The sequence below is a fragment of the Oreochromis niloticus genome, linkage group LG22, assembly GCF_001858045.2.
Source record: "Oreochromis niloticus isolate F11D_XX linkage group LG22, O_niloticus_UMD_NMBU, whole genome shotgun sequence".
Lineage (NCBI taxonomy): Eukaryota > Metazoa > Chordata > Actinopteri > Cichliformes > Cichlidae > Oreochromis > Oreochromis niloticus.
Window position 1 is genome coordinate 31,393,075 of NC_031985.2, and position 24,603 is coordinate 31,417,677.

At 40.7% G+C, this 24,603-nt stretch overlaps 1 protein-coding gene across 1 annotated transcript in view; it reads right to left on the reverse strand.

The window, feature by feature from the left end:
* The window catches only part of kcng2 (potassium voltage-gated channel, subfamily G, member 2), a 35,618-nt gene extending 13,102 nt beyond the window's left edge, over positions 1–22,516 (reverse strand). The window contains exons 1-2 of the mRNA XM_005450759.4: positions 22,011–22,516; positions 10,348–11,245 (exon numbers count right to left, since the gene is read on the reverse strand). Of these exons, the coding sequence (XP_005450816.1) occupies positions 10,348–11,133 (786 nt within the window). The 5' untranslated portion in view covers positions 11,134–11,245; positions 22,011–22,516. The remainder of the gene's footprint in view (positions 1–10,347; positions 11,246–22,010) is intronic.
* Positions 22,517–24,603: the final 2,087 nt, after the last annotated feature.

A 24,603-nucleotide genomic window follows, 5' to 3' on the forward strand; every position in this document is an offset into this window, starting at 1 on the left:
GGTGTACTTGTATTTTCACACACTGTTTCTGAATCTTGGTTTAATTGTTGTTAAATAAATAACGGCACAGTGTAATAGGTCATGTTTTGTAGTTTATCTGAAGGTGTACTTTCCTAATTTTAAAACCTGCAAAGGACCAGATTATTTCTATTTATGTCCTGATACATAAAGCCAAGAATAAACTCAGAAGCACAACTCGGAGAACTAATCATAAGTAAGAATTCCTGAGTAAATCTAAGTATTGGACTAGGGCACGGCTCAATAGACCATGCCCCATTCCATGGGGTCCGGATGGGCACAGCTGAAAAGGGGACCTGGGTCTACCCTCCTATAGGCCCACCACCTGCAGCAGGTGGCGTAGGGGTCAGTGGCACGAGTTACTGCCCCAAGTGGAGTATCTCAGGGTCTTGTTCTTGAGTGAGGGCAGCGGAAGATCAACAGACGGATTGATGCTGCAGCTGCGGTGATGCAGACGCTGTATTGGTGTATATATTTCAATATAAACACAATAGTGCTCATCATGTCTCTGAACGTTACACTTGGAAACTGACTGTAGAGAAGGTCTGCTAAAGTTCTTGCAAAAAACATGAACAATATTCCCACTGTTGTAAAGTCAAAGAGAATCACAATTCATCTAGAATTATTCACCAAAACTTAGAGTGAGCAGCAAATCATCCCCAGCGGATCATCACCACCAATCATCAGCACACACTAAGACAAAATTACTGGCTTTCCTAAAGCTTTTGTGCACATCTTTCTTCCTTGCGATCACATTCTGAGCTCTTGCTCCCCTGTTCCCCTGTGAGGATATATGACTGTGGTAGGGCTATACTTTAAAGTGGCTGGCATTTACATCACAGTGGAGTGTATGGGCCAGTGAGGCATTGGGCAGAGTCACTGAAAGGTTAGACCAACACCCGGGGCTCTCTGTAGTGATGAATGGGACAAGAGGACAGTTTTCAAAGATGCTTATGTGAACAGAGTAAGCGATTCTGAGGGAAGAAATCGACAAAACACTTGAGATGTTTAATCCCCTATTCATGCAGCGAGTGCGGATGAGAGGCAGTAAATGTAAAATGCAATATAGCTTCTTTTTTTTTCTTTCTGCTTGTGTGAGAGAGAAAAAGCGAGAGCCACTGAATGCTTTTCTAAGAGCCGCATTAGATTAGACAGACAGGCTAAGTGCTTTCCATCTAAGACGACGCCTTAAAAACTTCTGGTTTCCGCCAAACTGTTTCCTCCGGCTAAAGAGATTGAGTGCATTGTGGCTTCCTGGGCTTAGGTTCCAACGCTCCCTTGGTTAACAGTGAAATGTCATTTAATTTACTGGCAAACTAGAACTGCATTTGAATATGTGTGCCAGCTACTGCTCCTCTCTGTCCATCTAACAAGTACTTGGTAAGAGCAGGTTTTTCCTCTCTCAGGTCCTGTGTTTGTTTGTTTGTTTGTTTGTTTGTTTGTTTGTTTTTATGTCTGATGCGACACCTTTTTTAGGTTTCCACTTGTCCAGTTTCCTCAGATATTTTAAGGAAACACTGCAAAGCACGCTTTTTGGGAATACCTTGCTATTCTTTGTGTGTCACACTGTGTCATCTTTGGGATTTTTCTAAGATTCATCTAAAGAAATGAAAACAAATGATGTTTCGGTGTCAGGCTGCTAGTAACAAAGTGCCTAAAGATACAGTTTTAAATTGGTTCTTTGCTCATTTGACTTCTACATGTAGATACAACATTACTGCTTAAGACCACTTAAAAGAATTACAGGTCTGACTCACTGGAAGTAAACTATAAAGAAATGAGGGGTGGTATGAGACTTGAATAGTACGGTAGTTTAAGTACAGTAAATACAGTATTTCAGCGAGGATCACTAAAGCCATAGAAATCTGATGTTTCATCAGTAATTTAAATTCGGTGATTCGGCTTTGTTCGGGGACCGGCCCACACACATCAGAAGCAGAGAGAGTGGCAGGAAGATCCAACACAGAACAGAGCTTCATCAGTGTCTACAGATGTGAAACTAATCAAGTCAGATACAACATTAAAGGAAGAGTGAGGTGTCAGTGTGATGGAAAGCAACATGAAGAAGTGCAGCAACTGTGGGAAGGTTAAAGTAACTTAAATCAAATAAATGGATCAAATAAATGTTGATTCATGTAATTGTTTCCTGACACTTCTTCCACTCTTACTGTGTTGTCAAACCCCAGTGCAAACCTTTTAAAGCCCACTTTCTGTCCAAGTTAGCAAGTTCTTGTGACACAGTGGAGCATGTAAAAGCATAACGGCTGACTAACAGTTTGTTAGTCAGTTTGTTAACCTTTAACTCCAATCCTATAATAACTCTGTCTACTCAGTGTAACTGTTTACCAACACATCATTACAACCTTGCTGAATCAAAATCAATTTGTCCGTGTTGTGTTTAGAGCATACCTTTGACCCATGTGGCCATAAAGTCACTTATTGCAATTTTAAATGAAAAGTGTACATTTCATTTACATCAGTAAAATTCTATTCAAGGAGCAGCGCTGATCAAATGATACATTATGGCATCATATACCAGCCAACAAGTTATTCCAGCAGAGTATCAATTATATTGCCAACACTGGGGCCACATCATAAGTGTCATAAACATGCTATCTAACAATTTTGCAATATATTATTACAATCTTGAATTGGGTAGCCTGTCTATTTAAGGAAGCCATTTCATTTCATTAGTGTAATTTGTACAGAACAATTGTTGAGATCTAAATGGCTATTAAAGCCATTAGGACGCAGTATAATAGAGAAGGAGGGTTAGTGGGCGGATTCAACTGGAAGATTCTAAGAAAAGTGTTTAGCTGGGTAAATGCTGACATTAGGGCTATGAAGGGGTCTACACATAGAACTGATTCACTTCTGAGCCAAAACATTAAACCCAACAGCCTAGCACTGAGTGGATTCTTCTCATGTCACCAGAAACTCTGACCTGTACATAAGAAGGTGTGCTGCTGAAAATGCCAAGAGCAGATACGTTGGGATATTCCTCTGTGGACTGAGGTTGCTCTAGCACAGGGGCCTCGAGGGCCGGTGTCCTGCAGGTTTTAGATGCCTCCTTGATCCAACACAGCTGATTGAAATGGCTAAATAACCTCCTCAACATATCGTGAAGTTCTCCAGAGGCCTGGTAACGAACTAGTCATTTGATTCAGGTGTGTTGACCCAGGGTGAGATCTAAATCCTGCAGGACCTGTGAAGCGTGGAGTTCCCCACCCTGAGGACTGATCAGATTTGGAAATCAGGAATTTTTTCATCCACTTTTTATTAACCATGATGTAGGTTTGTTTATGTAAGCTCATAAAAAGCCAAAGTTTTAGAGAGGTGGTTGGCACTGTTGCCTCACAGCGAGAACATTCAGGGTTTGAATCCAGCCTGGGACCTTTCAGTGTGGAGTTATCATCTTCTCTCCGGATATACTGGCTTCCTCCTACACTCCAAGGACACGCAGAGGGTTAGGTTAACTGGTGATTCTAAATTAGCCTGAGTGTGAATGGTCGTCTGTCTTTATGTATTAGTCCTGCAACCTGTCCAGGGTGTAACCTGCTTCCCATTTCATTGTATCTGCATTAGATTTCACTGCCCAATTAGAAGAATTAGAAGAACATGGATGGCTATTCTTCATCTATAATGCACATTTTAAACACTTAGTGCCAGTTTCCATTATTAATAGTAATAATAAAAAGAGGAAGAAGAAACACTTCCTCAGACAGCAAGGTACGAAGTGTCCACGACAGTGTCCGGGCAGACAGGATGCTGGAGAGTGTCAGCAGAGAAAAGCAACACAAAGTCCTGAAATGCTGTTTTACTTTGGTCCATTTGTTCCAGTGAAGCATTAAACAGCTCAGCTGCTCATTAAGATGGTTTGGTGTCACCACATCCCATGTTCTAATACTACCAGCACCTCAGCAGTGCAGTGCATTTAATGATGCATGATCAGCATTAATCGTTTCACCTGTCAGCAGTTGTAATGTTGTGGCTGATCAGTTCTCCAGACCAAACTCTTCTACAAACACTGACGGAGGAAAGGAGGCTCTCTTCTGCCAATTACATCCGACAGCATGGTGTACACCACGACTGTTGGGAACATAACAGCTCGATCACACCTATATTTTTTTTATGCACCACTGAGAGAGAAACTTTTCTTCATCTCATTTTTCATTTATGAGCATGTGCACATTGCCCAATTAACATTTTTTACCAGAAGCTGTAAACAAAAGTGACTCTTAGGCACATTTTAATCCACATTTTAATGTCTCTAACTTCTGATACTTAAAAATGCGTTCGGGGGAGTGGCACACTGTGGTTTGTCTCATTTTAACATGGTAGGTTTGTCAAGAATGACACAGCTGTCTCATTATACCGTAAAATTCTGGGTTTGGGGGTTGCCTCCTATAGCTGCTTCAAATCAGCTTCCCGGTGCTAATGAACGACTATCAGCAAGACATTCCAGGGAAGCCCCGGTTGTTTAATTAGTGCCACAATGACACAATTTTCAGCTGTCCAATGACATACTGTTTTCTTCATAGGTCCTCTTCTGACTTGGATAATAAAATCATTCAATTTAGAATGACAGATGACACAGTCTTCAGTCAGCGTTCACCTTGTTTTCTGTTCCTGGTTGATTTTCCCGTTCAAGCTTACGTACATGCAAACACACCCGGCTGTGGTGATGAAGATGTATCTTTTAAGAAAAGGAAAACTGCCATGTGGCTCCTTTATAATCACACTGAGGTCTTTTGACATCATTCAAGAGGTGAATTAGTGTGACACAAAGACTCTCCTCAGCCTGATCTCAAAGTCTCTCACGCAAAGGCGAACATGAAAAGGAACCAGAGGGAGACATCGGCAGCTTTAATATGCTTTTTTGCTCCACTTGTCATAGACTGTGACAACATGTCTAGTTAGCTGGGGGGGGAAAGGCCTGGGGTGGCAGTGCTTTTCTTCCTGCAAGATGAAAGCTAAATGCAGCAACAAGTGAATCCGATCTCCTTCCACTTTTAGACCTAATTAGAGCCCAGAGACTGCAAGTTATGAGCATCATCGCATTATTTCACAATTTCAACCTCGCAGGTTCAAGCTTTGTATTGTTTTGAACATACAGCAATTTGTAATAATCATACATCTTCTCTGGGGTATACTGCCATTAAAGGGCTAGGTCTATGATTTGGGATACACATATGATCGCAAGGTTTCTACCAAACAACTTTATATTTTTTATTCTTGAACTCTACTAGACTGTTAGAATCAATAGTTTAAAATAATCCTCACTTATCTGATACTGGGTCTCAAATCAGCTATTGTGAATTATCTCCTCTTAGGCCAACTTTGATGCATGCATTTATAGAAAACAGACTGGAACAAACCAACAGCAGTTACCATCGTCCGAGTTTGATAAAGGGTCTTCCATCAAGCATTAAGAGGGAAAAGAAAATGCAGTATTGATAAATTATATTGCCAAATGTATTTACATGTCTGCCTTCTCACACACGTATGGGCTTGAGTACAATCCCAGCTCACCCTTTGCAGCTATAACACCTTCAACCATTCTGGAAAGGCTTTAAACAAGGTTTAGGAGTGTTTATGGGAATTTCTGACCATTCTTTGAGAAGTACTTTTGTCAGGTCGGACACTGAGGTTGGATGATAAAATCTGGCTCGCAGTCTTCGCTCTAATTCACCCCAAAGATGTTCTATCAAGCTGAGGTCAGGACTCTGCTGTGGAGGAACTTGACTGGCCTGCACAAACTCGCTCATCCATGTCTTTATGGACTTTGCTTTGTGCACTGGTGTGCACAAAATGTTCCCACAATATTGGGAGCATGAAATTTCCAAAATGTCTTAGTATTCTGAAGCACTAAGAGTTTCTTTTCACTGGAACTTAAGGGGCCAAGCCCAACTCCTGAAAAACAACCAAACACCAAAATCACCCCTGCTTCATTTATCTTTTGACCCCTCCATAGGTTACTTCTGTATGAATATCTCTTTTTTGCAAACAAATGTGCCCATTAGTCAGGACTGATTGGCATCAATCTCCTCAGCCTTCTTCATCTTCCATATCCTGTTTACTGTGTGGTCATTTCCCACATTTAAACTGTGCTTATTGTAGCACTATGATCAAAGAGTATCGTTTTTTGCACCACCACACTGGCAGGAGGTTTAAAACAAAATCAAGATTTATTGTAAAACCAAATTTGGGGTCATTTTTTGACATGTCCCTGTGGGCTGGCATACTTAGGTCAAACTAAAAGTAGACTACACGTCAGAATCTTTGGGATTCTTTATTATATTATCTTTGTTCTCAGTGGCCATCATACCAGTTCTTTCATTTCCAAGGCCTCCTCCTAAAAGATGTGCTGATTGACAAAGAGTTTTGCTACAAGGGAAGCGTATTCATGCACTACACACTTAACGCCCTGAAGTCTTGAATGAAAAACTATTTTTAAATTGTTTTCAGGATCATTTTAAATTCTTAGAATAATTCATTTGAGGGGGGTTTTTCACTCAGTTAAGGAGTGTTTCTGCATTTTTTAAATCTGTGATCACTTTAGTGGAAATATTTATTTTGCTAAAGATATTGTATCTATATTTTTGTGTGTATTTTATGCTGTGTTGACACTTTGTTTTGGAAAACTATATTCTTGTACAAGTATATACCAAAAAAATACTTGTTGAAGTATTTTTGAGAATCCTGGTGTTTTCTTTTCACCTCTATGCTCACAGTTGTGCGCCTGAGATGACCACATTAGAAATATTAGCTCTACACTGATAACATATCGAGCCGAGAGTGGAAAAATCTATCTCAGATGGCAGATTTAGTGCTGCAAGCCGGAGCTTTATTGCTCACAAGGATTTTTTGTACATACATTTACCTTCTTATTCAGAAGTGTGGACATATTTAGCATAAACAACCACCAATATAATTGAACAAAATAAGAAAAAGCACAATTAGTCGGCTGTGAGTAGGAGTTGGGAGCTAAGCTTACCAACAGAAGTAGAGTACTGTGAAAAAGTCTCCTCATTTCTTTACATTTTGCTAGAAAAACAGGAACTAGGTGCAGCAATTTATTGAAATGTGAAAACATGCAAGAAAATAGAGTATATAAGCGAAAAATGGAGTTTGCACAATTCTAACAAGCTTGCAAGACAATATTTGGTGTGACCACCTTTTTTTTTCAACACAGCCTGAACTCTGTTAGTTTTGTTTAACCTCCTAGGACCTGGTGACCACATATGTGTACATCACATTTTGGGTTGTCTAGACCAAAATATAAAATTTTGCTCCACAAGGGCCTGATATCCCCTCACGAGGACATTATACTGCCACTGTTCTATCAAAATTTAAAATGAATGTCCTCATATGTGGATCTCATTTTTGTCAGAAAAAAAAAACAGGTAATTCTTTGTTTTTACATTCATCAGGTCCCAATCAGCCCAGATAGCAAAGAGAAACTAAAAATGCACACCATGAAAGAGTTTGGGTCTTAGGAGGCTAAGCAGTCTTCAGGAATAGTTCTCCAGGCTTTCTGAAGGACATTTAAAGTTCTTCTTTGGATGTCCCACACTGCTCCTATAGCATTGAAGTTCGGGCTCTGCATGAGTGTTCTGTTGCATGTTCTTGTGTTTTTCTATCCAGGTATGCTTTCATTGCATTGGTAGTGTGTTTGGGATAATTGTTATGTTGACAAGTATTGCCTATCAGATGCTTTCCATATCTGAACTTTTTTGTGTTTATAATTCTATCAACACCACTGACTAAAATGCAACTCCAAACCAGACACTCACTCTTGTACCTCTCTCATGACCTCCTTCATACATTGATGAAGTTCTTAACAGTAAATTTCAAGTCTGCATTTATCTGTCCAAAAGGCCGGTTGCTGCTTATGTTCAGTCTAGTTCTTGTGTAATTCGGCATACCTCAGCCTTTGGTGGGGGTTTTTGTTTCCCTTCTTTACAAATGGCTTTTTAAAAACCATAATTCATTGAGAATATTTCTGATGGGGCTTCAGCAAGCACAAGCTATATCAGATGTGTCCAGTTTCCTCAAATTTTTTAGCAAGACTGAAGAAGGTCAGCAGCAAAACCAAGACCAAGCTCATCATTTTCTTTGACGCTCATGAGGTTGTGAATTATGAATTCATATTCGAGGGTCAATTCTGTTTTAAAGCCAGGGTGCTTCTTCTTCTCCAAATACAAAAAGAAAAGAAACTGAAGTTCAAGGTTCACCATGTTGACAAAACCAAGACTACATTGCAGAATAGAGTTTCCCAAAAGAGTTCCAGGACTCTTTTTTTTGACTAGTACTGAAGCCTTTTTAGTGAAATATATACACAAATGTTGCCAAAAGTTGCCATTCTTTCAAAGGACATTTGGAGGCCATTCTTTTCTCCACGCTAATTATCTGTAGCACAAGATAATTAATGGCCTAATTCCTCACATGGTAGCCTACAAACTCCAGGTTACGCAGACATCGTGCTAACAGATGTAAACACATCCTTAAAATGTTTGCCGTGCCCATACGGGAGGAAAGTACAGACTGAAGTGCTGCTGTAGCTGTGATTCACTGCAAGGGAACGCTGCATATTTAGTGATCGGTTGACTGAACATACAACACAGTGAAGTGAGGCCTGAGTGCCAGCTGGCAACACAAACCGCCCAAATCAAGATCAGCAATTCCAAGAGTAATGCTGGAATGTAGATCAGTTTAAAAAAAAAGATAAAAAAGTTAAAAGTCGTTAAAGGATATTCACTGATGGGACTTTTACCAGCTATTAAAAGTACTAAGCGAAGCGCTGCAGCAGCTCACACATGTCAGTGCTAAGTTATGGCAACATTTATGGATGTCTGTGAAACTGAGGTGGAACGATGATGTAAGTTTCCCTGCTGCTGCAGTTTCTTCAGCATCTTTCTGTTGTGAATATTTGTTCAAATTGCAGACATTTTGATATCCTGTTCTAAAATACTGCACATGCGTCTTTAGATTTTTTACAAAGATGGATAAAAGACATGCTGAAGAATGAGTTACTGTGACAGTCGAGAAGTGCTGGCAGAAGGGAAATTGCCAGATTTTTCTCTTTTTTTTTTCTTACAATGTAAAGTGAGCAGTTTATTAGAATGTTTCATAATATTAATATTAGTGCTGTCAGTGTTAATCTCGTTAAAATGATGTTAACGCATTAACGCGGCAAATTTCCGTTAGCGAGTTAATGCAGATGGCGGCTGCATGGCGTCAACATGTTAGCACGGTTAGCGCGGTTAGCTCGTTACCGCAACGCACCGGCTGATCCGAGTTAACTCGCTGCGTTAATGCAGTTATGCGTTAACGTCATTTTAACAAGATTAACGCTGACAGCACTAATTAATATATATGTGTGTATTTCCAGTTAGTGCTCACACTGTGTTTACTGGTCACTTGGTCTTGTTATGGTTTAAAGGATACAGCTGCTAACTGTACAGATTAGCATGTCATGCTGTTATATAACAATAATGAGCTTACTTCATATTCATTTTTGGAAGCAGGTCAAATAAAATCAACCGCATGGAGAGACAATCAGTGGGATTCTGCTAATGCAAAATTAAAATCCATTTATTCTTTTAAAGATGAATACAGACCCTTGTTATCGTCCTTGTGAGGCGCTTGCTGTCACTTATTCCATACAGGAGAGAACATATATCATGTGTTGCTGTGTAATAACATATGCAGAGACTGTGAAGGGAGCCTCGCAATAATCTGGTTTTCAAGTGAGGGGAGACAAAGCCTGAGCTGTTGTGCCTGAGCCTTCGCCTCTGTCTGTGTCACGAAGATTTACAATAAAGCTCAAAAAGCCTCAGTATGTGGGCTGCTGCATCAACATAATCTGAATTTTACTGTAGCAGCTGTACAGCACATACAGCCTGAGGCTGTACTGAAACAAAGAGAATTCCTAAGACAGGGTTCCCTTCCCATCAGACTTAAAGATTGTGTTTTGTGTGTAAAGCCATAACTGTGGTGTTCCTCATAAAGAATCTGCTGCTATGCTGGAACAGCCCTGAGTGGGAGCCAGAATCCATGACTGCTGTCTGTTTGTCTAAACTTAGTGAGGAAATCCTGTCTTATCTTCTAAAGTTCAGAGATGCCACCTTTGGATTTAGTCATGATTTCTAATAACAGATCATTCTGGTGCCCCGCGCTGCAGTTTTTACTGAATAAAAGCAAAGCAATAACTCAAAAAGGCTTCATTCTGGAAACCAGTTAGGAATTTTAAATAATTTCAATTAAAATCTGTGGATCTGGAAAGATATATTTTTAAAAAAAAAGTTATTTCTGAAGAGAACTCACTCTCTCCTCCTCCTCTCTGAGGTCAGGCATGGTGCTGACACACAGGGTCACAGCAGTGATGGCTACAAATAAGACCGAGAGGCAGGCGAAGATCTTCCCCGGAAGGCCCGAGTGGGGGTTCTCCACCATGTCCCTCAGCCTCCGCATGCAGCCTCCTGAAAAGGTCTCCTCTGGTCCTTCCAGAGGCTGCTGGCTCTCCTCGCAGGACTGCGGTGAGTTGAGCTCGGCCCCCTCCTCCTCCTCCAGCCTCTGCTGCTCTTTGTACTCCTCCTGCCTTAATCGCAGCTTCCTGAGGCAGCACCAGTCCAGGTTGTTCTCCTCCACCCCCCAGTACAGCAGCTCCTCCTGGAAGGACAATGCGCACATCTCCCTCAGGAGCCTCAGTTTTCCAGCTGCCAGGAAAGTCACGATGATGCGGAAAGCTGACGGGTTTCGGTCGAAAAAGTACTCGTTGCAGCTGCCGTCGTAATCATCGCACACGTCCATGATCTCTGCTTCGTTGCTACAAGCTCGTAGCTTGCCCAGTCGCGTCAGAGGGAACTCATCCAGCGTGGACCAGGGGATGTGGTACTTAATGCCACCCACATTGATGATGGCTGCGCCATCAGCCAGGTCAATCTCACCTCCATCCTCTCGGTGAGACTGAGGCTGAAGCAGGAGCTGGGCGCGCTTATAGAACAAACCCTTCTTGGATGTGACCTCTTGTGGGTTCTCCAAGCGTTTAAACTGGAATGTGGTGAACTGGTGATCAGTGCTCCCTGCCAGGAAGGCCACCTCCTGGTACATCCCTGCAGCTCTGCTGGGGGGATCCTGTCCCGCACGATGCGATGGGAGGTGGTTTCACAGGGCTGGTGACGTGAGTCGCAGCTCGTCACCCATTCAGCAGCACAGCGCGTCTCTGTGTGACAGAAAAGACAAATATCTAAGTGACATCAGGTACATGCTCGTGGGCAATGCAGAGCAGTTAGACAGGTTTGTGAAGGTCAGACAGCAACTTTGATTTCATTCTTCACACCGTCATCACTTTTTATTTGCATACAGCACTAAAATGTATCAGTTCATTTGAATGTAACAGCAGCAATTAGTAGATTTACTCAAAGGTCTATGAGAAGCTGTAGAGTTAAAGATGGAGGAAGCTAGGTGCTCAGAGAGTACTCTGCTGTGAATAATGTACAAGAGGAAGGATTACAGAAGTAACTGACATTACTTATTGCATTTGATTGCACAGAAATGCTGGTAGATGCATGTGTGTACGGGAAGTGTCTTTTTCGATGTCTCGCTTGTTTACCCGTTTTCCACTATCCTACACAAAAATTACGTAAAAAAAGACGACCCACTTAGAAGCATCAGCAAACTAATTTACCTATTTAAGGGCCTTTTATGAAATCCTGGGAGAGGCCTAGAGAAGTGGCATGAACTGAGTATGTTTTTCAAAAGGAAACAGTCATAAAACATGCAAACTCCACACAGGAGATCCAGACCTACCCACTGAGCAGTAGTGGAAAAAAGATTTTCTAGGGAACTATTAGTGCTTCAGAAAGTTCCCAGTCTTTGGAAAACTTCCTGTCATTATGAAACTGGTAACTCACTTTTTTCAAGCTGACCTCTCTGTACTTGTCACTTATATCATCAGCCTAGCCAAGTATATTTCAAGCTGCAAGAGTAAACCAAGTAATAGCTACAATCATGGCTTTTAACTCCTTTTCTGGCTGGCCTGAAGATGGAACACATAGATGAAAAGTTTTTAAGAAAAAAAACACCTCAGTCAAGAGTCAGATTTTTTCGATAGCTGTATAAAATGATGTGGAGTCAAACAGCAGCGTAAGCTCAGAGAAAAGGAATTAGGGTTCATGCTGAGGTTTGAAACCAAAGCAGAGAAATGAATAATGTTTTTCTATTTACTGCATCAGCAGGCTGTGAAACTAACTTCTCTTTATTATCCTGTAGGAAATGTAGAACATCACACGGGCCCAATCACAGCACACTGAGACGAACACAAGCACAGGAGAGGATCTACCTACAACACGTGACATTAAAATACTGTTCAGTGTTTTATCTTCATCAGAGTGGTTTATTACTGTTTTACCTCAGATTTATGAATTGATTTGCATGTGAGTGAAATAAGTGTTTGATCTTCAAGCAAAATATGTCTTAGAATTTGTTGGAGAAACCCTCGATGGAAGCACAGTGTTTCTCGTAGTTGATCGCCAGGTTTGCACACGTCAGTTTCAGCTCCCTCCACAGATTTCCTGTAGGACTGAGATCTGGAGACTTGCTCCATGACTTTAATGTGCTTATTTTTTAGCCATTTTGTTGGCTTGATGGTATGTTTGGGTCACTGTCGCGCTAGAAGGCCCATGCAAGACCCATCTTCAGTCTTCTGGCTGAGGGAAGGAGGTTCTCCTCCAAGACTTTACAGGGCATGGCTCCATCCATTGGTACCTCAATGAATGAATGAATGTTACCATGTAGCCTCAGCAGATAAACAGCTGCAAAGCCATGCTGACTGTAGGGATAGTGTTGTTTAGCCCACACTTAGCATTTGTCTTCCTCTAAACATGGCAGGTCAAATTGATGTCAATTTGCTTGATTTTGGTTTCACTCGACCACATTGCATGGTTCCAGACTGAGGGCAATTGATGGTCATTTTATATTTCTTCTGTTTCAGATTAATCACACCAACCTTCTCACTAAGCCTCTTGGTGATGTTCTTGTAGCCCATTACAGCCGTGTGAAGTTCTACAGTCTTGTCCCTGACATCCTTTGACAGCTCTTTGTTCTTGCCCATGGTGCTGAGGTTGGAATGGAAGGAACTGATTCTGTGGACACGTGATTTATCCACATAATGAAATGAGATCAGGCATATCTGTAATTATGATGTAATGATTGTTTGTAATCTGCATGCCTCATGGCCACATAGCCAATATTTGTGAGCCAGAATTCAGGCTGGGATGTAGGGCATCAAATGCTTATTTCACTCAAGGACATGCAGAACTTTTGGTTGATATTCTGTCTCTCCATTTTTTTTCCTCTGACTGTAAGCTCTAAAGATGAAAACAGTCATTGTAAGTATGATATGTTTGCCAAGGGTTTCTACTATCCTAAAAGATTAGCTTAAGAAAGGTTCCAGAGACAAGTCATATAGGAATGGTTACTTCAGTCAGGACCCCTGTAGTCAAAAGAAATATCTCATTTCCATTGGCATATATGGTGGCAAGGCTCCATGCTAACAGTTCTGTGTCCTTTCATGGAGAGCCAAGCATAGGGGGTGCGTCATCAAGACCCAGAACAGAACACCAGAAACAGCAAAGGATGAGCAGGGGTGAAGGTGGGTAGCAAAGGGGATTGCAGATCCTTGGTAAATCCCAATATCCCGAGTATTGTACAGAAGGGTATCAGCTGAGTTGGCACTGAGCTAAGCTGATTACCTTCAGATACATTTAATGGCAGACCCAGAGCCGTGTTTAACATAACAGCAATACCACACATTGATAACAATTAGTTTTTCTACTGTACAAGCACATTTGATGAGGAAGCATTACCCTTTTTCTTATAAATGGCAAATGGACTGTGTGCTTTTCTATGCTACTGGAGCACTCAAAGCACTTTATACAGCATGCCTCATTCACCTATTCAGACCTATTCAAACAAGCACTTTTTTCTATGCCTAAGTGTTTTCTATGTAACATTCACACTGGGATGAATTCTTGATAGGACTACTTGGGGTTCAGTATCTGTCCAAGGATCATCTTCTGAAAATTACAGCAAAACTGTTTGTTTGTTTTTAAAAGCAATCTACCTACGAATCAGTGCTGCTGAAGCAAGAAGTCTTGCTTTTGCACATTTCTGATTGAGTTTTGGAGTGATGCCTGAATGCCTGCTGTTGTTGCTGAATCAGACTTGTGTCATCACTCGCTGATCACACAGAGAAACGTGTTGCTTCTTTGTTGCTTGTTTGCACATCTTTTCTCATCTTCAGAAACTCTTTGACTCTATTTACATATTTGTTGTGTTTAGCTTATAACCCTTTGCTTTATGTAACATGGGTATTTGCACACACAAACCAGATATGTATAGCAAATGCCTGTGAATGACTGGACTGGACCCGAGGCAGTGGAGCTGATGTAGAGAGACTCGGAATATCGTCACAACAAATTAAGAGCGGGACCCCTCCAGCTATCCTCAGTTTCCTCTTCTATTTGTGGGGCCAATCAGTCTGAAACAGGTCGTTTTCTCCCGGGGTGGGGTTCAGAGAGCGTCACCTCACAGCAACTCAAAAAAGTGGTTCTGACAGGAGCAGTTTATTGAGCATGACACTGCACCCTGGGGTGGCTAAAAAAGCACAGAGAGAATAAATTCAAGTTATATAGGAAGATGGCAAACCGCAAAGGAATAACATGTCAAATAAGGATTTATTTAGTCGTGGAAATCCTACATTTCTAGCCAAGTAAATGCAACATTAAAGCATTCGCAGCAAGAGTTTGGCCACCAGACTGCATTTGGTGATGTGTAGTCTTCATTAACGATGTTTTTTGATGTTTTGCTGAATCTGATGAGGCCCCTCCCCCATTATCTAAAAATTCTAAATATGGTATTTTGCTCATAAGTTTACATACACTCGCAGAATTCATGATTTCTTAACCATTTTTCAGAGAATATGAATCATAACACAAAAACTTTAATTTCACTCATGGTTAGTTGTTGGCTTAATATTTTTAAATGGTAGTGACATATTATCTTAGTAAAGACTCAGAAATATCTAAATATAACAAATATTTAAATTTAGTGTTTCTGAGAAAAAAATAATGGCCAATTTCACCAAATATCAGTAATGGTAACAGTCTTAAAAATCCTCTGTCCATTAAGCTCTAGTTTTACTGCAATCAGAGCAGACTCGAATTTCTCAAAGAAACACTTCACATTCGTGTAATGTAAAGTCTGTCTCATAGACCACAGAAAAGTCAAAGGGTTCACACCGGTTTTCTTTTGCAGCCGTTTAATAACGGCAGGGTTAAAGAGCTGCAGGTAAAGCAGCTGCCTGTGAGACTGATTTTTCAGTTTTTAGCTCAACATCCTCAAGACAGTGTGGAGATTCAGAAATTATTTTATTGCTGCCATATAACCTGCATTATTATAATTGCACTAATAACATGTTTTACAGCATTATTCTATTAGTAATATTTCTTACAGTGTTCATATTGCACTGAAGATGTTTGTCATCACATTGACCTTTTCTATTTACAGGTGTAGTTGTGATCATTGTATACACATTGCATATTTGTGCTTATTTGGAGTTGATGTTCCATCCAAAAGGGTCTTGGGCTTCACTGGTGAACATAGAAGGTTGACTGCATGCATGCTTACAGTACACATAAATCTAGTGGCAGGCCTGAGCGAAGGCCCAAATGTCTTCTGCTTCTTTTTGTAACCTGTTGCACTTTGGTCTACTTGGTAACAGATGACTGGAGGCGATAACCAGCCCTCAGACACCCTGAAGGCTTAAGATTATGACTTTGCATGGAAGGTGTTATAAAAAGGAGAAGTTCTATGTCTGTTTATAGCCATTAAAGATGTACAAGATGTACCATTGACTGTAAACAATGTATTTTTAATCTGTAATCACGCCATGAGGGGGGCGTAACCCTGATGAATGAAACCATTCTGAACTGAGCTGTTCGGGGAAGATCGATGCTGGTGCTGCAGTATACATCTTCCCACGTGTGTGCTCAATAAATCATTGTTTGACTTAATTCTTCTGGACCAGTGTTGTTTTGTGCCCTCCCTCAATATTTGAACTCGCGACAACAGCCACAAACTTGGGGTCAAGATCACACGTTTTAAGATCGCTCACTGCCCACATCTCCGAGCAGAGCTTTGTTGACAGTTGAAATTACATTTCATCGCTGAGAAGAAGGGCAGAGCGTCTTCTCGTAGCATGTACACAAAATACATTTTTGTTCAAATATCCTGTCTGATGTTATTCATGATAACTCTGAAAGAGACTGCAGAACCCTCACATCTTGAAGTGAGGTTAAGTAGGTTTAGCTTTAGGGTAAGAAGGCAGCTGATAGTAGAGAAAAGTGTGTGGGTTGTTCTTGTGATCAGCTATGAATGTAGAAAAGCAAGCTTGCCGAGCATTGCGGGGTACTCTGCTAAGCTTAGTTGTTCTTTTAGAACGACCCTGTACAGTTTAGTTTTTCGGTCTCTTTATCCCTTTAAAAAATGAGAAACTGTAACTAGTCCTTCCAGTAAGTCAACCAGAGTCAATTCAGTCCCAATTCTAATTAGACACAAAAAGACACAAATAAAACCTGTTTCTTTGGGTGGATTAAGGTGTAGGATCTTTAACACTCAAAACATCTGTTGAAAGTCTTGTAGTTTTAGATGTTTGAGAAAAAACTAGATGAGGAAGTTATTCATTCCTTTACTGGAAAAAGAACGTTAATATCGATTAAAATGTATCCAGTGTAATGAGTCCTGTATAAAATATATATATTTTCCATGTATGCTGTGACTTTTTGTTCGTACACTCATGTGTGGACACTTATGGCCCTCCTGGTATTTCCCCAAACACCAGCAGGAGGTTCATATCTAAGACAAAATATCTGACCTACTTTTACACAGAAGGACCTTATAACAATCTTTATTTAATTTGGGCTTTTTTATTATAAGCCTCACCTTATTTTTTGGCACCATCATTTTTATGGCCGTGCTCACAATACCACACTAAACATAACGGTCACTGCATTATCGATATATACCGTCATCGTAGAAATATCCCAGATGGACATAACAAACCATGCAGTAAACATATATTCACTGCATGTTGATATTTACGTACTTGGCCATTTAAAACGGATGTAGCATAATATGGATGTTAAACTTTGAATGGAGCATTCGGCTGCTGCATACTCACTCGTTCACTGGGGAAAAGTTTGCTCCAGCCTTAAGTGAATCCTTTTTTTTAGTCATCCTTTCAACACTAATAGGGCTAGCATTTCTAAAATGCATATAATTTTGTATTCAGTAAGACTAGAAACCATTGATTTAGGACAGCAAACTCATCAGGATAGTGCTGATTTAGAGAATGGGTCAAGAAAGCCAAGGGGCCTTTTATTCTCTATGGATCCAGAGGAGCTGGCCCCTGTTGACCATTAGACAAAACATAGGCTTCACTTTCCAAACTTGGACGCTATAGCTATCTTTTATAGATGGTCTATGGATCTAAGTGCTTTTTAATTTATCAGATGTGCTCCCTATAATCCTCCACACAGAACACCCTAAAGATGTATAGGGGCAGGAGGTAGTGAAATGAATGATTTTGGACACTTAGTCTAGTTTTTAGGCTTTAGCCAACACGTTCTCATCCCAGGTCGTCACATACCGACGCTATGTGATGAATTGTCTGTATGTTGCGCATTCAGAGGATGAGAGCCATTTGGACTGAATCTATACATGTTAATGTGTTTTACATGCTGATCATAAATCACTTTGGAAAACACTATCTGATAGGGTCAAGGTTAGGGTTAGGGCTGGAATAGATGGCTGAAGCATGTGTTACCGCCACGAGCGTTACTGTGAGACGCGTCGGGACGTGATAAATCGTCAGTATGTTACGCGTTGGTATGAGATGGCTTTAGCACATTGATCCAGTAGTTCGTAGTTCCAGAGCATTTCTAGTTTAATAAAACAGGACATCCAACATCCCCAATAGGTTGAGGTATCACAGCTCAAGTTACAGTGGTGGCCTTTCATTTTTAATAAAGAAGGCTTTTGTCGCACCAGGTGACCTTCGACCCCAAATATTGGATCTGTGCAATCAAAAGTAAAAGAGTCACCTTCCTCTCTGTCCCTCTTCAGAAATAATAACTGAAGAAGACAGAGTACTTGGGAAATGTGAATTGCTCTTTTACCACCAACTGCTCATGAAAATACAATTTACATGAGTCTTTGCATAAATATGCCATCCTCGCATCACTGATGCATTTGCCTTCCCACATCCACTCAGCCTCCGTCTTTGTTAAAGGCCTGAAGCAGACGTCTGTTTTGACTGACACCGAACCTTCACCTGACCGGCTGCTAAATGTCACTGATGGTTACCCTCTGGATGACTTTTTAGCCGCTGAAAGCCCTGCTCGAAATTATGAGCACCGTTGAGTTTCTTGCCAGCAGTAAAGGCACAGCATCTCCGAGAAAATTATTTCATAATCTAGAATGACGCAAACTGCAATAATCATGGAAAGAGTGCTTCTCACGGCATAATCACATATGTACGACTCAGGAGAAGAAGCACAGAGTACCTATTAGATTATGAGTCATGGAAGCTGATGGTTTTGTCCAGCCAGGTTTTGTCTCACTTAACAGATCCTTTGTTATGGATTCATTACCTAATGTTCATAATTGAAACTGGCAAACCAGTATGGGACGCTTTCCACACCGTGAATTATAAATGGGCTAAATGGGTTGGCTTTCCGTAACCCAAAGCCTATTATTTATGTACACTGCTTTGAAGGCTTAAAAAATGCACTTGCACGACTGTTCATTTTGAACCGGAATATTTTGGAGATCTGGCTTCGCAGATCAGACCGAGAAAGAGATGCAAAGGCAGAAACGAGCCTTGCAGCACTGACCCACCTACACTGCACTCACTGTAAGTTTGATCAAAGTACATTTTGTAGCTAAAAGAAAAACACCAAGACTGCAGCGACTGATTATTGTGACTAAACTGAATCTATAATACTCTTCTTTATACTGTTACAGTGGCACATGATCATATCAAACATGGGCAAAGCTTGAAATAATGAGGTAAATCTATGCAAAAGAAACCCCGGTGAGCCAGAAGCTCAGGCTGCTGACCATTCTAGACGCTCCATTTCAGTTTCTTGGATTTATGTAGAACTCTTTGTTGCAAGAGGCAGCCAATCAGAAGAAAGCTGGTTTAAACTGAGAGGGAATGATTCGTTTCTGGCAATGGAAGAACCCGAAGGGTAGCATCAAAGCCCAGTATGGCTTATAAAGAGTTACATTTAAACTGAGAATAGTGCAAAGCTACTCTTTGAGCTCTACTACTAGAGCTCAAAGATGAATGTACAGAGCTGTCCAACTTCCAACAATTAATCTATTATTTGGTAGTGTTTGTGTGCCTGTTGTTCTACCTGTAAACACGATGGGTTAAAAGGTTTTGAATGTACACCAATAAAACTTTGTGGGGTCATGTTTGCAGTCCATAAAAAGTTGCCTTACATCAAGGTCAACATGATTCATGATTTATTTGTTGAAAACTGACAAAAAGCTTTATAACTTAGAAACTATTAGCCTTACAAGTGTGCTGCAAATTGTCAACATACAGTAAATACCATAAAAAGATTTTAAATGTCATGTCAACTTTGACCTCGGGTCAGAGGTCAAGTTTTCTGAAAATCTCGTGAATGTGATCACTTGAAAATTTTGAAATTCATATTATAGGTGGAGACTGGGAGACTGAGGGGTATCTCTGGCCGCCAGTATTTTTTCAGCTCATTGCATCATCATTCCTGTGATGTTCCTGAGGGGACTTCTTAAAGTGTCCTTGAGGTGCTTAGTGGCAGTACCACAGGGTGCTGTCTTTCATTTAGAGATGCTTTCATGCACATTAAATCATTACCTCGTAATTATTTTGGATCTTTTGATTGCCAAGACTTGGAAAAACAATTTTCAGAAGCAAGAAATTGCATATGAGCAGACACAGATTTTAAAATAGGGACACTTACACCTCAGCAGCTTAAGAGGGAAAAAAAAAACACAGTTGTGTCCATTGACTGCACTCAATTCTTTTGACTCACAAGCACACAATGGGGTCCCCCTAGCTGCTTGCTCTTCCAATCTTCAAATTATGGGTAATTGATGAACCACCTGCACAGCCAAATTTTAGGGAGCGCTTTTATTTATTTTTTTAATCTTTTTCATGTAAAAAATGACAAACGCTCACACACAGGGGCAACTGAACACCAAACAAGTGTGGGCCAAGATTTCAGGCTGCAGGGCCAGCAGCTGAAACAAACTGTGATGCAGGGAATTCTCCTTTTCATGCAACATTTTGATTGAGTTGTCTTTTGTGCATCTGTACAGTGTTAGCCACACTGGATCAGTGCTGTGGTTTTGGATCTGACTTTTAGCTTTATTCTGCGTATTCTCTGTCAGGAGGCGTCTAATAGCAACACAGCAGACTTAAAAGTGTCTTTTTTAAGCAGCATTCTTTTGCTCTGTGCTTTTTACTTATGCGTTATTTATAATGGAATCAATTTTCATGGGCCTGTTTTTCTCTTTAAAAAAAAGTTGCTCCAGTTGCTTTCATACAAGCCTGTCCAAATCCTCTTTCAGTGCTCATTACTACTTTTATAGAAGTTTGATAAGTACGTGACCATTTCAATTTGAAAATGAAACCTTCCCTTTGAGCCCGACACTCAGTGTCAATCAGCTGATTCAAAGGACTGGATTTCTCGAAGCATGAGATAGGGAGGGGGAGATAATGGGATGAATAAATTGCTGTAATGGAAAGTATCTATTTGATGGTGGGGCCCGTTAGGATGGAGATGGAGTTTAGGGAACAAACATCGGGGGGGGGAAAAAAGAAGAAGCCGCCTAGTTCCACATAATGAATATTCCCATTATGTTCCTTCACAAAGAACAGAAGCGGAGGAGCAGCTTTCTACCTTCCATCTATCATGTCCCAAGAATCTGCAGGCTTCTCTGCTCCTTCTGTTAGCTCAACCTTCAGCTACAGAGGAGGAGGAGGAGGAAGACTAATGAGGGAAATAAGTTGGTGGAACTGTTTGCTTTCAGGGCGAACTTGATAAACCAACATGTTTTTAATAGGCAAGACAATAGCCATGTTCCCCACCGCACAGGAAGGGTGGGGCGTGCTTTAAAACACAGATTTACATTTCAGGGGAAAGAAACATTTGCATCCCTTTATGGACACCAGCAGGTTAATGATCCCAGCAGGAGAAGGCGCTGGCATGTTTATACAGGCAATCCATACTGGAAAAACAAGAAAAAAAGAATGGGGGTGCTTCTTTTTTACAACTCCACTGCTCAAATATTGACCGAAAAATCAAATACTCTTCCTCTTGAGATGACAGGTCAAGGTTTGGTGTTCGTTAACCCTGCTCTAGAGCACATTTAAAGCAGAAGGCTGCTGGGAAGAGGCTCCTTAAAGGCAAGGTGACTATTTAATATGCATGAAAACATATTTAAATTAAAGAAAGCAGGCCGTAGTACTCCCCATGCTCCCTATAGGAATTACCTAATAATAGCATAACAGGAAGAGATGCAGCTAAGCACCTTAACGACAGTTCTGGAAGTCCCTTCGGGAACATTACAGAAATTATAATCTAATGGAGAAATATATTGGAGGATATTATGGATGTATTCATTGGACCTAGTATCCTCTGTAGCCACTTTACTGCTCCCTATAGAAGAATTAATGGGATAGTCCAGTGAAATGGAGGAAGTTTGTGATATTTGTGAGTTTAAAAGAGGAAAATCCGGGAGTGCTTCTCTTATTCTTCAGTCAATATTTGAGTGCTTGCACGTTTAAGACTGACTATTCTGTCTCTACCGAAGCAACAAATAAAAACAAAAAAACAACCTGTAATGTGATGTTTTGCAGTTGTCAGACTTACCCGGTGTGTCGCTGGGCTTGCGTCCATCTGTTTCAGCCCGCTCGCACGTACTCGCCCCTCCGCGTGCAGCATGCCTGTAAGTTTCCCACGCAGATGGTCTGGGACATTGTAGTGAGAACGAAGCACCGAGCTTCACACACAGCCCGCACCGGAGTTTCAAGGCTTCTCAAAGTCACCGGTTTGAACGATCGAAAACGATCTGCGTTAAAATTCAATCATGTGGTGCAGCGGAGACGCCAGAGGACGCAGAAATGTTCCACATCCGCGAAGACTGCGTCAGGCTGTCCCCGTCTCTTCATCATCAGAGGCGACGTGGCAGATGTTGCGGAGAAACGTGTGTGTGTGTTTGTGTGTGTTTGTGTGCGTGCGGCTCAGAACAGGTGAGGAGCTGTGTGCAGCTCTCTGACGGTCGCGCCGCTGCGCTCCGTCTGCTCAGGTGCGTCCGGATCTGCGCGCTCCGCGGTGCGCTCTGACTAACTGCGCGTCTGGGAGAGCAGGACCGCTTCTCACAGCGTCAGGGGGAGTGTTTGGTATCTTTTCCCCTTCCCACTCTCACTGTGATAATCTTAAACTCTAATCATTTCTTTTCTTTCCATGGGAATGTTTTAGTTTACATTTGAAATAAGAATTCAACTTTCTTTGGTTTGTTTTAGGATCCCAGCACATCTAATGGCTTAATTTAGAATCTTTTCTTTACCATTTAGGTATTGATCAAAATGTATTTATTTATTTATGTATTTTAGGAGCTCTGATTCTCATCTTTGTTGTCTGATATGAATTTAAAAAGCTTCCCAATGCAGCGGAAAACTGAAAGAAGTAGCCAATAAAGTGAATAAAGTGCAACATCTTTGCGCTGTGGCCCTTCGAGAGGCAGACACACCCAGCTGATTCAGTGGGTGTGGCCTTTAACAACACCGGTCCGTTCTGTCAACAGCAGAGTGCATTGAAAATGAGAGACAGCCGCCAGTAATTGCAGGAGTCTGATTGATGCTAGAGCAAACAATGGTGATGGCGGCGAAAGAATCCATTTGCAGGATATCTGCTAACAGCTCGGGGTTAAAGCTGCTGTTGCTCTGACATTTAAAAAAATGACAGGCCTGAGATTTAAATAGGAGCAATTTTCACGACTCAAAATGTAATCAAGGGCAGGCAGTTGTTTTTAGCAGTGGCATGCTGACTGCACAAACTACCCTTCAACAGGTGGCATTAAATCAGACTCCCATATGGAAGGGCTGCTCCGTGGCGGTGATAATGAAGTTAATATATAATTATTCTTTTAATTTGCTTTAAAAACTATTTTAAGATCAACTAGATCATAAAATGTCAGAATGTGGAACCTTATAGACTGTGTGATCACAGTTCCCTGCATTGTTAATGACCCGTATTACTCTTTTTTGTAATCTAACTAATGAATTTATTGTTGTTTTTAGGTCGATCAGCCTACAGTTTTTTAAACGGAGGGTATGCTACTCCAAAACTGTGCACAAAGTTGTTTTTCTTTTTTTTTCTTTTTTTAACTTCTTTAACAAAAAAAATAAGCAAAGGCGTATTTCTATTGTTGGGGTTAAACCATGGAATGATCCTGATATATGTGCAACTGATTTTTTATTTTAAAGAGATACATATTTGTCTACAAATCTTTCAAGGGGTTATATGTGATGTGATATGTGTTGTTGTTAATGATAAGCACATAGAGCAGGCGTAGATGTGAGTACTGCTTCAGCATCAGCTTGTTCAGTAACTATTTATTATACAGGCAGTGAATTTCTATGAATTGTTTTACACAGTCTGTGTAATATCCAAAATTTATATCAATATTAGCTGATGTCTGTGCTCAGATTGATGGCTCAGGTGATATTTTTCTATACAGCCACTTGGCAATATGTAGTGCCTTCTACTTCAGCTGCTTTAGATTTCCCACAGTTGCGGTGCATCTGCAAGCTGCTTTGCAGCCCACCCACCCACACCCAGCTTCATCTTTCATGCTGTGTCATATCAGTTTAGATGATTTCCACATTTATTTCACCCGTGCTTGAATCTTGCTGCTCTCTCAGGCTCTGGCTTTCCATGTATGCATGTGGCTGTTCAGGAAGGTCCCTGAACCATCATTGGAGAAGACAATAACAATCTTGTTCTGAGTACAGTGGTGCTGAATCACATGATAATGCATAAAAATAAAACAATAACTGTTTAAAATTTAACTTTGTTATTTGGGATTTGCAACCTACGAAAGCCACTGAACATAATTCAGAACAACTCATAAAATAGTTTTTTCTTATTATTATTATAAATGATATAATATAAATATAAAATGTTATTTGTGCTGTGGTGATGCCAGCAGGGAAACTTAAAATTATTTCTAAAGTCTAACAAACTGATTAAATTATTTAAAAAGAAAAAAAAGATAAAACATTATTATTATTACATACAAAGTTTTGCAACTTTGCAGACTTACTGTGGTCTGTTGCAATCCACATGTAATTACAGCAGACTGATCATACTAATCAGAAAATGAGTTTGTCACCTCTGTTTTAAATAAACCTGAATGCCTCTTGTGTCATTAACTATGCAAAGTCAAGCCAGTGAGACACCT